The 15,145-nt window shown below is 33.4% G+C and overlaps 1 protein-coding gene across 1 annotated transcript in view; it reads left to right on the forward strand.

Moving 5' to 3' along the window:
* The first annotated feature begins 374 nt into the window (after nucleotides 1-374).
* LOC106470718 (rhythmically expressed gene 5 protein-like) overlaps nucleotides 375-15,145 on the forward strand; it is a 16,125-nt gene continuing 1,354 nt past the window's right edge. The window contains exons 1-4 of the mRNA XM_022399352.1: nucleotides 375-834; nucleotides 4,886-4,952; nucleotides 9,672-9,776; nucleotides 14,055-14,129. Of these exons, the coding sequence (XP_022255060.1) occupies nucleotides 733-834; nucleotides 4,886-4,952; nucleotides 9,672-9,776; nucleotides 14,055-14,129 (349 nt within the window). The 5' untranslated portion in view covers nucleotides 375-732. The remainder of the gene's footprint in view (nucleotides 835-4,885; nucleotides 4,953-9,671; nucleotides 9,777-14,054; nucleotides 14,130-15,145) is intronic.

Here is a 15,145-nt window from a genome sequence, read left to right on the forward strand (position 1 = left end):
TCTGGCAGATTCTTCCAACGTCAGGTTATCTGTTTATCCAAGCAATTTAGAATGTATATATATATATTATAAAAGCAACAACAACAACAACAATAAAAAACCAACAACAGGCATTCAATCTATACCTAAGAACCTGTTTCTCTACAATAAAAAATTTCTAGATGATTACCAATCCGCTTTAGTATATGGGAGTATTAAAAAAACTGGTATTTCCCGGTGGTAACTGAAGTGAGGTATGCAAAGTTGTACTCATATCCCACGAGTACCTCCCCATCCGACCTTTAGCAGCGGTATCCAATCTGATTTGTTTCCTGCATAGTGTCGTGCTATCACGTTTCAAATATAAGCGCATGCAGTAGCTGCATTCCGACTAAAACCCAGCTGTTCGAGTACAAATTAGCACGTGCCCGCTGTAGTCATTTTTCTGATGAGCTGAATTTAAATCACACACGCTTGAAGTTAGTCCTTATTATTCAAAACTTTATAGTTTCAGTTTCGGTTAGTCTTACAAAAATACGTAACAACAGCGTGGAGTACACGTTCTAGAGTTCTGTTGTAAGATATTTGGAAACTTCGTATCTGTTTTTGTCTTCGTTTCTTGTGTCTTGAAGCTACTGAACAAATTTTAACAAATTATTTACAAATAGGTTTCAATCGACCTATAAATATCAATCACGTTTGCGTAAAGTTTCGGCAACGAGAAAAATAAGTAACTAAATAAAACATTCGAAAATGGCAGCTTTACACACCAAAATATTGGTTTTCGGACTGATGTTAAGAACGATCTCCGGAAGTGCGATACCCATATGGGATCTTCTGAATTATGAAGAAAAGGTAAACTGATTAACATTCATTTGTATTTTTGTTGTACGTACGATTTTTTAGGCATTTTACCATAAAAAACACTTGTGTTACTTTCATAAGAACAAGCCATTAATTTATTTATAAAAAATATGTATAGATATAAAAACAAGTTAATTTTTTTCCTTTACGTAATTTTAGTGTCATCACAAACAGTGCTTGATGAAGAAGAGACATATGTAATTGGGCAGATAAGTATAGTCGAGCTCTTCATTACTGATCGTTTAACCTCAGTCAAAATATATAGTTTTAGAGTATATTTAGATCACTGATATATGCATTTTTCAGAGTGGAAAAATAAGTTCATCGTTCGATAAGTTGATTGGAAAAGAAGCCAGATGTTAAGTTAGTGGAATTAATTCTCTTGCAACACTTTTTTTTTTCTTTTGCTGGTCCATGATATCAAGTCGCACTCAAGTAATTGAAAATAAAAAACAACAACATTTAGTATAATACATAGGTAATATACTGAGTAATGATATTTTTGGTTACACTTAATATATTCAAAAACTGCTCACTTTTTCTCAGTTTTTATGGACATGTAATCAGAATATGTAAATAATATATTTAATGAGTTGATATTGTTTCAGAACACAGTTGCTTTTTTTTTGTTGAGAATTATAGGAGTTTAATAAAATTGATGGCCAAAATTACTAAGAAAACGTCAGGCCGAATTGAATTAGATCCTTTGATACCCAACAAGCTTATTTCAAAGTATGTTTCAATTTCTAAAATTGAAAAAAAGAAAAAAAAATTCTTATATAAAGATAACTATCGCAGTAATGTTGAAACATTTGCGTATTGTTTTCTGTAAGGAATTAATATTACTATGAGAGACTGTTTTCTGTGAGGAATTACTTTAGTACACATTGTTTCCTGTGAGGAATAACCATAATACCCACTGTTTTCTGTGAGGAATTACTATAATACACATTGTTTTCTGTGAGGAATTGCTTTAGTACACATTGTTTCCTGTGAGGAATAACTATAATACCCACTATTTTCTGTGAGGAATAACTACAATACCCACTGTTTTCTGTGAGGAATTACTTTAATACACATTGTTTTCTGTGATGAATTACTACAATACACATTTGACGCTTTCTTGTAAAGTCGTGGTCAAACCAGCCAACAAAGATGTCGGCCAGTTTAGTGAAAAGTATACGCTTATTACATTATTGACCCAGCATTAACAAATCGAGACCTATGATTTGTTTTGCATTTTTCCATATGTTTTGTGCCTATATACAATCATCTCATTAATATTACGTGTTCGCTCCATTATTCTCACTCGTCAAGGTGCAAATTTCTATATTTATACATACAATATTCACAGTAATTATAAACTAGATAATTACCTATGCACGGTACTTGAAATTGACAGGAAAACTCTTAACGTATCATCTCGTGACATCATGATGGTTGTATTCCTGTATGGTATCATCGTGTTCTTTCTTTCCCTTTAAACATTTGCGAATGTTGTATTCCAACAAATGGACGATCTGAACTGCCCTTCTTGGCTGCAACTGACACGATGCACATGCATTAAATTACTACACGAGGAAATGCAGTACATAAAATCATGGTTGCAACCAATTAGTAACATTATTATGATGGTAAACTTGCATATACTGTGGATATTATTTTGCTAAGCTTTCTAAAGTTAATTATATGATGTTTTCAATCTACATATAATATGGTATCCTGCGCCACCTAGTCTAACTTATATATATATATATATATATTTATTTTTTTTCTTGCATTGAACATTAACAATAAATTAGCTCACCCCCTAATTCTATCTTATATTTTTAGCTAAATTGACACTTATGGTATTATTTAATATCAAAAACCAATTATTCAAAAAATGAAGGATTGGAAGTTCGTCTCATTAAATCCAGCCTTCAGCTGTGAAGTTCATCGTAAATGGCCATTTGTAACTTTCGATAGCGAAGAAATCATTGTTTAAGTTAATTTGTAAAATTAAATTTCTTTTATTAAAAAATATGTTCAGTCATTAATTAGGTTATACAACCTAATGTCCGTGTAAAAGGGCACTAAGTATCATTTGTTAACAATCACTTATCGTAGGAATGTTACTTGTATAATGTTAACTTATTTCTGTTATTTATATTCGAAATTAAACATATCAACAACTCTTTCCATTTATTTGTATTCGAGACTTTTGTGTAAATCATTTTTTCTTATTATGTTGTGTTTTATTTTACTGGAATTTCCAGATTTGTTTTTTCATTAAATGAAAGTATACTTCATCCGTTATGCCGACAAGAAAAAAAAATAAATAACGACGTCCTGCCACAACCAAGCTCTTTACCAAAACGAGGTCATAGATCTCCGGAATGAGGTGAAGGCGTCAAGACGACAGCCTAATGACCCAAAGCCCAATATGGGCCTATTTTATAATAACATACGGCTTAATTAGCATATAGGTATCACCAGACTTATTCTACTTAAAGATGACCTACTGAACTCGAGATATAAATTTGACGCTTCCATAATTTAACCTACATCTCGCTAATAATTCTAGGATTGTAGTTATTTGGGTATTTTTTCTTTAAATCTCACTTCACTCCCACCCCCAACCACCCATAAAACTGAAAGAAAGCAAACAAAATAGCAGCAAAATAGCACTAAACACTTTCAACCATGGCGGAACACAAACAAACTCACAAGTCCGTGTTTCGCATCATCTTCTTTTTCAATCAAAGGTCGACCTCTTTCGACAGACACCATTACGATTCAGGTTGTCTTGGACGTGAGTAATAAAAGCGGTCCCTTCTGTAATACTTTGACAGAGGTTAGAAACCCTGTCGTTAGGGTTAACTAACTGGTGGTTTCTAGACATGAAACGAGTTAGCATCTCCTTTTCAAAGTGTCTTCTCTATTTGTTACGATGCAGAACGAGTTGAAGACCCGTTTAATTTACGAAACGAAGTGTCGTTATTCTAGCAGACATAGACAGAAAAACAGAATAGAAAAATATTAACCTGCGAATATTCATATTGACAACCTTTAGATTGTGTAAATGAGTTGACAACACCTGTATTATGCAAAATTAGTTTTCCCCTCGTGTTTCTGAACATTACTATCCTGGCTTTAAAAGTATTAGATAAATTTTAATGAATTTTAAGTCATAATAGCCTAAAATAAATTCTCTTCATCAGGTTTCCCAACTTGTTTAGCTTGAGACCTACAAAGACCTTAAGACACCCAATGATTAAATAGAAATTTTGAATAATGGTCACTGTGAAGAACCTTACTTTCATTACAATTTCTACTGTGACAAAATAATCTGAAGCATCATAAACAACGTTGTGTAGTCATATTTCCTGCAATAAATACAATTCTTGCTGAAAATGTTGCTTTGTTTGGTGACAGACGGGTAATATTTTTACATGCGCTGAAGTTCGCCTAAAACAGTTTCGCGGTTCGTAGTCCAAAAGCCACTGATCTATATAATTAAATTTCACTAACTTTGATTCTTTTTTGAAATCACTACACATTTTCTATTATGTTTAGACTACTCAGTCACATTTCTTAATTCGATTTTACCATCTATAGAAACAACTTTTTTGGATCGTGGTTCACTTTATTATAAAAATGTATCTTCAAGTCAAAAACTTTGGTAATGAACATATTTTAAGCGGGGCTTTGAAACGTTACAATATTTTATTAATCCATTATTTTACAAGTGTACAACTTTCAACAACAAACAAATCTAATTAAAGATAAATGACATCGTAACATCAACTAGACTTTTCATTGTGGCAATTAAATATATAAGATGTTTTATACTTGTAAAGTTTCATTTGATATTACACAACATTGCCTGAATATTAATTTTAGCATTGAGCAATTTATATAACAATTTCTAGCTATTAAGAACTTGCAGTGTCAAGTATTAAAACCTAATCCAAAATATTCCAACCCAGTATACCGTATATACAATAATACATACACTTGTATAATAAAATCTCACTAAAGGTTTTCTTTTGTCTCCTAGATGGGTCGGCTAACGTACATATTGGTTCACCTAGTTGGTCAGTACTGTAAAGATTCGCATATTCCAGGTAAGTTGAGAAAAGGTTTAAAAAGTTTTTTTCTCCCATTTACCTATATTAATAATAATTAATAATTAGTAATAATTAATTAAAAGAAACAAGATCTCTAAAATCTTGTAATACACAACATAGTGTTTTCTTACAATATTGGCCGCGTTTTTAAGGTATTGATGTTACCTTGGACAAAGCAAACTAGTTTCAATACGTTTATATTCACTTGTAAATGCTGACGTAGAAATAGTTCCTCTTCTACCTATTTAAAATAAAATGATTTATAAAACTTCTATAAACACTAGTCAAGGGTGTATGCTGCTGGAACGTTAAGCTGTTTGTAATTGGTAAAATTAAATACATCAGCGATAATGTCAAACTGACCAATGTTTTAACGACCACTGATCATTATTTTCATGTATATATAAAAAAAAAGCCAAAAGTTTGGTTGTATTTAAGCACAAAGCTACACAATGGAATATCTGTAGGCTCAAGAAGTCTCTCGCTGTGCCGCTGGGGGGCGTTAATAGACGAGCGGAACTCCAGTCGTAGTGGGGGGGGGATTCGAAAGAACCCCCAGGCTACGGGCTTGAATTTAAATTCACATTATGCATTTACAAATACGTCTTAAGTCGCTAATAGGAAATTACAGAAAAATAATCAAGTTTCCTTGCGTATAACGTGAATTGTTACAAATATATATTGGATTTATTCTAAATTAAGGGACAAAATTTCACATATTTTATGAGTTTTATTTTTTCTCCATTTGTTATGTCATCTTAATTTGATTATTTGTAAGATCTGTTAGTTTGGTTGCAAAATGTTTATAACGTATTGGTCTATTTTCAACTAACTTGTTTTTAAGTTTTATTTCAACTATGGCTAAAATTATTAACAAAAAGTCAAAAGATACACAAACTGAGGAAGCGTCTTAATCGTGTTAAATATATCTATTATATATAACAAAAGATAAAGTAATATATTAAGTCGGAACTGTATTTCTGGCATGTGATTAGTGATATAAATCCATTGCAGTGTGTTTACAAGTAGCCACGATTTATGACAATTATATCGTAATCAGTTTTGGAAAGAGTTGAAGAAGAGATTGTTAACCCAAGAGAAAGGAAAAATTACATCTAGGATGAAACAATCTAAAAAATGGAAGTGTTGTTGGACGTGCATTATAAATGGTGTGATTTAACATCAAGGTAGAAAAAATTATATTTAAAACTAATTAATTTTATGTTTCATGACACTGCCCCCTGTTTACAGTTTTTTGTATTTTTTAAGAGTTGTCGAATACACATTAAAAGTTACTCTATATACTGTATATACAAGTAGATTATAACTGCGATACGTATTTAAAAAGCTTCACTTCTCGTAATTATGTTTAAACAAACTACTAACGTAGAACCATAGTATGTATTCCTTTTTGGTAAGCGCTTTCGCAGTCTGTCCTTTCTCTTTCAGAAAGTTAATCACATTTTATTAAGTGTTCAATAGAATGTTGCTGCGGATACGAGTTGTGACACCACGAGCAACTGTTTAGCACCAATATATATGGTTCACAAAAAATAAGAATCCAAGAAACTGGAATCACAACAATCCTATTTTACTGCATACTGTCAAATATGAGGCTCTAATTGATTTGTTTAATGGGTCTGCTTAAATTTGGTATTGGAAGCATGTGTCAAGGTAAAGTGGAGGATCTGCGAAAGTTTCTTATAAGATAAATAATTAAGACGGACGTCACCATCCTTCGGATAAATTTGATGGGATGGTAATTAAGGCGTCAGACAATAGTACGTAATTATGAATATCAGACTACGTTAATCTATAGTGAATGAAGTAGTTCCAAGGGCAGCATGGAGGCTGAAACATTGTTCTTTACAAGATGCGATTAAACCTCAGAATATAATTGAAAGAACCCTATGTTTAAACTTATTTTTGTATATTTGGAATAATAAAACGTACATCTATTGTTAGTAATATTATTGGTTGTATTCAATATAACAATATGAGGCTTACAAGTTCAGTTTGTTGTAAAATAAGAACATATCCGATGTAAGCAGCCTTAGTATGAAAATCATATCCGTTTTGAGTGAATTCTAAGCGGTAACATAAAAGGATGTAAATTAGGGCTTTTGTTTTTAATATTACAAGCATGAGATAGTTTTATGGAGCTTTTAAATTGTAACATCAATCCAGCGGGTGTTGGCTGAATTCAATATAACATTAAAATATTATTATAATTAATTAATGCAATTATTTCTTAAGTTAGTAAACCTGATAATGAATAATTTAATTAATTCTTAGACACATAGCTGTGGAAGCTTATCATACGTACGGTAGTATTTATAGCAGGAATGGGGCTGATACACAATACACACTGTTTAAGCATATACACCTTTAACAACCAAAAGTAAGTCTTCAAAAGTATTTGAGAGATACCCTTTGGTGATAAACAAACCACATACAAAATTACAAGTCATAGAAGCACTTGAGAAATTCAGCAGAGTAGATATAAAAAAATCACAAAACCACATATTTCTCAATCTCACTGATTGACTTACATTGTTAAACGCCTCTCGTTGTGTAACAAACAGATTTACCATAATTATAAGTGCACAAAAAAGAACAATAGCACAGGGACCACGTGCTAGTGTGAAGTAGTTACTTAAATTAGTTAACTAATTTATCAACCCTTAGTATATGCACACAACCAGAACTTACAATACATCACCCAAATCACACTGCACACTATAGAGTTTATGCTATCACATGGACAAAATACATACACACTCACAATGTGCACACCCTAACTGATGATATACATAAAGGATATCAACACGAATGAATGATGCATAAGATCATGTCACCTTGTAATAAAGTGCATGAACAAGTGGAAAAAATTTTTTTTTAAACTGAGAGTATAGGAATGGGTGCACCAAAAAGTGAGGAAACAAGGTTGGAATGGGCATGATGTAATAAAACGTCCTCTGTGCAACCTTACAATGGGGCATGTCCAACTTCCGGTCCAAGGCTACTTCGTGTTTTTATGTTAATGATATTATACAATATGTGGGTACATACAAAAGTGTGTCTATGATTCTTCTACTTTTGTATAGACAGTAACGAATTCATGACGTCGATATACAGAAACCTCTTAGGATTTTTCATATTTGTATCTTAATCCACTTATATAGCTAATGTACGAACTCCTGTTGCTTTCTCATGCAATTGCACAAGAAGGGGCAAGCTGTAAAGTTATGGGTCCACACGAATATCTGGTTCTTCTGGTGTCGTATAAACAGTCTTTACAGTACATGTTTTGCCTCCAGAAATCTCTAGTCATTGTATGATAAGCATAACTAATTTTGATAATATTAATCTACCTGGCTTATTGTATACAGGATAGAAAAAATAAACGAAGTGGGCATGGACCGGATGTTGGACTTGCCCCTTAGTGAGGTTGCACAGAGGAAATTTTATTACACCATGCCCATTCCTACCTTGCTTTTTCCCTTTTTGGTGCACCCATTCCTACACTTTAAATTTTTCTTAAACGTGTTTCACTTGTAATGAAATAGATCGATGATTCTAAAGAAAATATTTGCCGACTGACGAGGTTAGTCTTAAAATTGAATATAAAGCATTATCTGCTAGTTAGCGTATTGACTCCAACATAGCTTTCAGATACAAATAAATGACTTACACAACACACCAATGACTTATTCACCTTTCTTCGGGCACGCAGAAGAGATATATCTTTTTTTACGTCTTTATAATACAAGGTGGAATCACCTGTTTTTTCTATTTGTACGTGGGTGTAAGATCCTTATTAAGTTTGAACGAACCTCGCGGCCTTGTTACCGTGATACGTGACGTAACAATCCAGAATTTACGAATGCAAGAAAGGCCACCAGTTTAGAAAATTTATAGATTCCAATTAAGTCCCTCTTTGATTCGACAGTAAACTTGAGAACTTAAGATTTCAGGGTGCGACTTCTATAGTAGATGATGTACATTTAGTCGATTGTGAAATTTTACCCTGACGCATAAAGTAATATTAATTTAAAGTTTACTTTGTGTGTGAATTGTCTTTCATTTTGTTTATTTTTTCGTAAATTAATTAGTTATTTTTTTCTCGGACTTCTAAGAAATTAAACAAGACTGTATAACGATAAGAAATTTCCAAATTTTAGAACGCAAAATTAATATTAAATCTAGTGATGACTAGCTGCCTTCCCTCTAGTCTTACACTGCTAAATTAGGGACAGCTAGCGCAGATAGCCCTCGTGTGGCTGTGAGCGAAATTCAAAACAAACAAAGCAGTTAACTAGCTGATTTCCCTTTAATTTATCACTTCTAAATTAATTATGTTTAACGAAGATAGCCCTCGAGTAGCTTTTCGCGACGTTTGACAAATAAACAATGTTCAATTAGTCCTTCTCTGAGAGAAGGTTGCAATCGAAACTCAGATTATGAAATATAAAAACACGTAGTTTTAAATGATTGCCTTATCATTTATACATGGGCCGCCAAAGCGTTTTTTTCTAAACCTGATTGAAATTATAATCATAATTAAATCACACGCCATAAAAAGGTTAAGTCTCACATGTCATTGTGTGTAAGTTTAACAAAAAATGTCTCACCGTTGGTTTATCTGATACTTTGTAACAGCTGAAAATGCAAGTTTAAATAATATACTTTAAACTCTGATATTTTGGTTTATAGATTGCCAGAAAAATCTTGTGTTGTACGGGATGTCTAACTTGATGAACAAGGACAAAGATAGTCTCGACGTTTTGGACCCATATCAAAAAGACGGACATCAATTAGGTGAGATTAGAGATTCACTTAACGGTATCAATGTAGCAAATGTTTTACTTTTCAAAACCATTTTTTACAAGTTTGATCGACATTTGTTTTTAAATATAACTAGTGTTTAACTAAAATCACTACTGGGCCCAGCTTGTAGTGTGACAAAACTCGTCTATAGAGTTCCATCAATACAGGTAGTATGCAATTATATAGAATGTTGCAGTGTGACAAGCCATTCACTTCTCAGTTACTATAATTATTAACTAAGTCTAAACCAGTTGAAACAAGTACACACCATTACATAAATCTTCATGGTTAAGATGACAATGTCTATCTTAAGCAAACAGGGAGCAGAGACTTTCCATTGTTGTGAACATCAATTTCGAGTCACCAGTTACCATGATGAGTGAAGCCTTACATTCATAGCTGTGACTAGCAGCTCGGCTTCAAACCGTACTTGAAATCCTGTAGCATAGGTCTACCTTGACAAATCGTAGTACCAGCTGGCCTGAACTTTTATTACAGTTATAAGTTATAGACTTAAGGTCCATCGAGCGGTTCTGGATTGCAGCAAGTTTCAGAAGAGTGATAAATTTGTAGCAACTAGGCCAATATTTCACATTAGTACAGGTAGTGATTTTTGTTTTCCTCGACACCAGTAGAGTTGGATTCAATCAAGATTCATGAGCTCCGTTTTGATGCCCGTGGTAGACACAGCACAGATAACCCATTGTGGAGCTTTGCACTTAACAACAAACAAACAAACCTTTCCACGCCTGCTTGTTTACATGATTGTTTCGGTTTAGGCAGTTCAGATTTTAATTCCTTTTCCATCTACCTACTGTTAAAGCACAGTTAAAATAACTGAATATGACCGCATTTTTGGCAGTTTCATGCTTTCTTTGGAATAATTTTCCTTGTTAGTGTTATGTCTGTTTATAAGGAATGATTTGGAACAGGAAGATTGAGTTGTAACTCTTTCTATTTATTGTATAAAGGTGCTTCACAGAAAGTTAGAAAAATTACATTGTGGTTGTCTCGGGCTTGTTGCATTAATTATGGATTATTTTTGTGGTGAATTCATGGTGGTGCCCTACCAACCTACTGGTAGCTTACCTTATTTATAAAATATTCAAATAATTCTTAGTGGTTATCTCATTAATAAGGCAGCCCCATTGTCTTTAATTTGTAATTTCTTTCTTTTATTTTATCTAAAATTGTATAGACCTATTTTATAACCTTAATCGGAGAATAATTCTAAAATTAATGTCATTTGTATTTAAGAGTTAAATTTTAAAAATTCTAAAGTATAGATGTTTGATTGTTTTAGAGCAAAGCCACATTGGGCTATCTGCTGTGTCCACCGCGGAGAATCGAAACCAGAATTTTGATGTTGTAACTTCGTAGACTTATCACTGTCCCATCGGTGGACAAAATATAATGGAAATATAAAAAATAGATAAGCAAAGTCAAAATTAAACTTAAAATAATTTCAAAATTATTTTTCTTTTGAATAACAAATTTAAAAAGTAAGCTTTGAAATCATTAAACCAATTAAAAACTAAACTCATAAAGTCTTGAGGGAAATTCTTATAATCACTAAAACAATTGAAAATTTAATATAATCACACAATCTTTGAAATCAATTAAAAATAGGCTCCAGTGACACAGCGGAATGTCTGCGGACTTATATTGCTAAAAACCGGGTTTCGATACCCGTGGTTGGCAAAGCAGATATAACAGTTTTATAGCTTTGCTGTTAATAACAAACAACAACAATTAAAAATACCAAACTAACATTCAAAATATTTAAGAAAACCTAAGATATAGGCAATCTAGACTAATTAATATTCTATACTCAAATGAAAATCTAATAAAAACTTAATAACTCTTGCCATCACGTCTATTTTACATCCTGTGTAATTAATGCACATTCTTTGTATCATATTTATCCTTTACTAACCTTATTTTTGTGTTTTCACGTTTCATCCAACAGAGAGCGTGATAGTACGTATTGGACGAACTTAATAGTGAAAGTAAAGTAGAATGTATCTGCTACATTCAGTAATGACGAATATATAGATAGTTTCATTTACTTAGCAAAACTTTTTCATATTTTTTAATTTCTTGTTTAACTGTTTGTTGTTCGGTTCGTGATTAGCTTTAGCCTTCTAGAAAAATTATAAATTGGGTTTTGTGCGGAGTAATAGCAACTTATCGCTATTTGCACGGCCGGTCTAGTGATTTTTTATATTTTTAGCAGTAAGTGAACAATATTTACTGACTAGAACGTGTGTGTGTGACAGCTATAAGTAGCAGTGGCCCTTGAAGTTAGTTGTGGTAAGTTGATTTCCCAAAAGAGTAAATTAGGTAGAACCTATGTATAACGGGAGGCTCAGCAGGGCAAGTTTCGAAGTAATACTGAGCTCTGCTAAAACCAACTGAGTCTGTGCTTCAAAGTAAAGGGATTAGGCATGAGAGTGTGATGCACTGTGGACATAATATTTATCAATTTCACAAACACAATGTGTGTACTTGTGTTGGACTCTGGACAGTCACCTTTACCAGAGTTGTGTATTGATCAGGCTGGCTAAACTTCCACAAGACTTATTTCCAAACTGACCAATTCACTCAAGATAATGTTCTAGAGCAGTGTTTTCCAACCCAAAAACTACTGCGCTCCGGTAGATCGTTTGAATATTTCACCTCCCTCCTATACCGGGTCGGGCCCCGGCGGTTGGGAAACACTGTTTAAATCTCACGTTGCTTACTTGGATCGGTAACCTCAGGTTTACTCAGAGTGACTAGTGCTGCCTAAATAACTTGTTGGCCCGATTAAAAGATAACAGAAGTTTAAACATTGAGATATCCCTGACCTAACACTGGTGTCGATCTTCATGCTCAACGTCACTTTTTCATTGGTAGACCAAGTGTTATCTTCAAGTGAACGACAAAGAACAGAGGCAGCTACAAAGAAATCAACTTACTGGTTTTCTCCATCACGTGTTGTTCCCCGGTGGGTCAGCTGTAAGTTTCCGGATTACAACGCTAACATCTGATGATCAATTCTTCGGTGTGGACGGAACGCAGATAGTCCATTGTGTAGTTTTGCAATAAAAACCTCCATCTTCAACCACTTGTTATGCGAAAATTAAAATGTTTGAAAAATTCCTGTATTAAAACAAAAAGGCAGAAAGTGCATGGTATTCCTGCATACCACACAGTCACATCATTATTGAAATGTAGGGTATACAAGATAACCTTTCCTTTTACGTTTATTCAGTAGTTCGCTTATTAATAGTTCCAGTTTATCCTCGTGTTTTGTTTTGTTGAATTTCGAGTAAAATTATTCGAGAGCTATTGAAGAAATATACTAGAGAAAAGGCAACTAGATAACGCCATCTACTGCCAACTGTTGTAATACTCTTTACTAACGAATAATGAGATTGACCGTGAAATTATAATGCCTCAACGGCTGAAAAGACAAGCATGCTCGGGGGGGGGGGGGGTCAGTTTGATTTTGCAAGTCCAGTGTCCGAGCTACCAGACCATGCCAGACTTGTCCTCTTGGTAACTCTGGGAAGAGAAAAAATCATATTTTTGATATTTTCTAATGAGTGCAAGTGGCACATGTTAAAATTTAACGTAATTTTATTTGGTTACTAGGATTTCAGACACTTGGTATTTATTGGAGAATTTGAAACTGCAATGAAACAAACCCATTACTTCATGTATTAGAATAGCTAATACATTTTCTGTCATTTTTTAATCTTTACCCTTCGTTTAAAGTTCAAGTAAATAATAATCTACTGGATAACTTACCCCCACCCCACACATACACACTGTCTTACAACCAGCAAGATTAGCAACCCAAGCCAAATGTAGCTTTTCACATCTGTAAACTAAATCCCTGGCGTATATTAACCCTCAAATTATCGACTTGTTTTTATATCACTACGTGGACCAACTATTACACCATATTAAGTAATTTTATGTTTCTGTTTATTGCAACAGTTGTGTAAACAACTGAACAAACAAAATTGGGTGAAATTATATGTAAAATACATAGGGGACCTCAGCAGCACTTGGTGGTATTTTTTGTTCTTTCTATTTTTTTGTCTCATATGTTACACGTAACTAAATGCAGTTACAAAGTCGATGGGTTCCTAATTAGTAATTCTACGGTTATTAACAGCTCAAGCCACATTGTGATTTTCACGGTATATATGGATTTCTTGACATTTATTTTTCAGTTGATAAAACTCATATTGCTTCATTATTTTATTTTCTATCTAGTTTGGAAGGCTGCGTTGAAATCTGGATTCAAAATGCCTCCTAAAATTCCAAAAGGAATAAGTCAGACAGTTGAAGGTAAGCATGAGACAAACGTCAGCATTTTAACGAATAGCTTATTTATGTCTGGGTTATAAAATGAAGCAAAAAAGCGTATTCAATACAAATAAGTATTAACACTCAAGTTTACTTCTTAAAAGTAATAAACTCGACATTGTTGTTCTTTGCTGAACACGTTGTTTCGTCAGCGAGTCACATGACTAGTGTGACGCCACGTTTCTAGAACTATCCCGTACCTTGGCGAATGCTCTAGTAGTTACTAGCTATAGGGTAGTGTGGTATATAAAAGAGGGTGACAACGTGACGGGAGAATAATGTAAGGTGTGTGTAGATAGTGAGTAATTGAACTGCAGTCACAGGGTATTGTTGAAGTTAACGTTCCTTCGTTATAGTGTTTGTTTTAGCGCGAATATTGAAATTAAGTGTATCGTAAAGTTATATTCGGAAAGAATAAACCAGTTTTATTAAGTAAAGAACTTGTGTCGCTAAAGTTTCGTCGGAACGAAGTTACGGAAAGTTAATTAACAAACGGAGACGTAACAAATTGGTGTCAGAAGTGGACGAAAAAAAAATGGAAACGAGAGGCGGAAAATCAAACTACAACTTAGCAGACTTGATGGCAGCAATACAAGAGCAGCAAAAGAAACAAGAAGAACGAGAAATTAAACAAGAAGAGAGATTACAGCAGTTGTTAGAGGAAAAAGAAAAGAAACAAGAAGAACGAGAAATTAAACAAGAAGAGAGATTACAGCAGTTGTTGGAGGAAAAAGAAAAGAAACAAGAAGAGAAATTACAGCAGTTGTTAGAGGAAAAAGAAAATAAACAAGAAGAAAGATTACAGCAGTGGCAAGAAAACCTACAACAATGGCAGCTCGAACAGCAAAATAAACAAGAGAGATTACAACAGTTGTTGGAGGAAAAAGAAAATAAACAAAAAGAACGACAAAAGCAGTGGCAAGAAAACCTACAACAATGGCAGCTCGAACAGCAAAATAAACAAGAGAGATTACAACAGTTGTTGGAGGAAAAAGAAA

This window comes from Limulus polyphemus, unplaced genomic scaffold (assembly GCF_000517525.1).
Source record: "Limulus polyphemus unplaced genomic scaffold, Limulus_polyphemus-2.1.2 Scaffold4179, whole genome shotgun sequence".
Taxonomy (NCBI): Eukaryota; Metazoa; Arthropoda; class Merostomata; order Xiphosura; family Limulidae; genus Limulus; species Limulus polyphemus.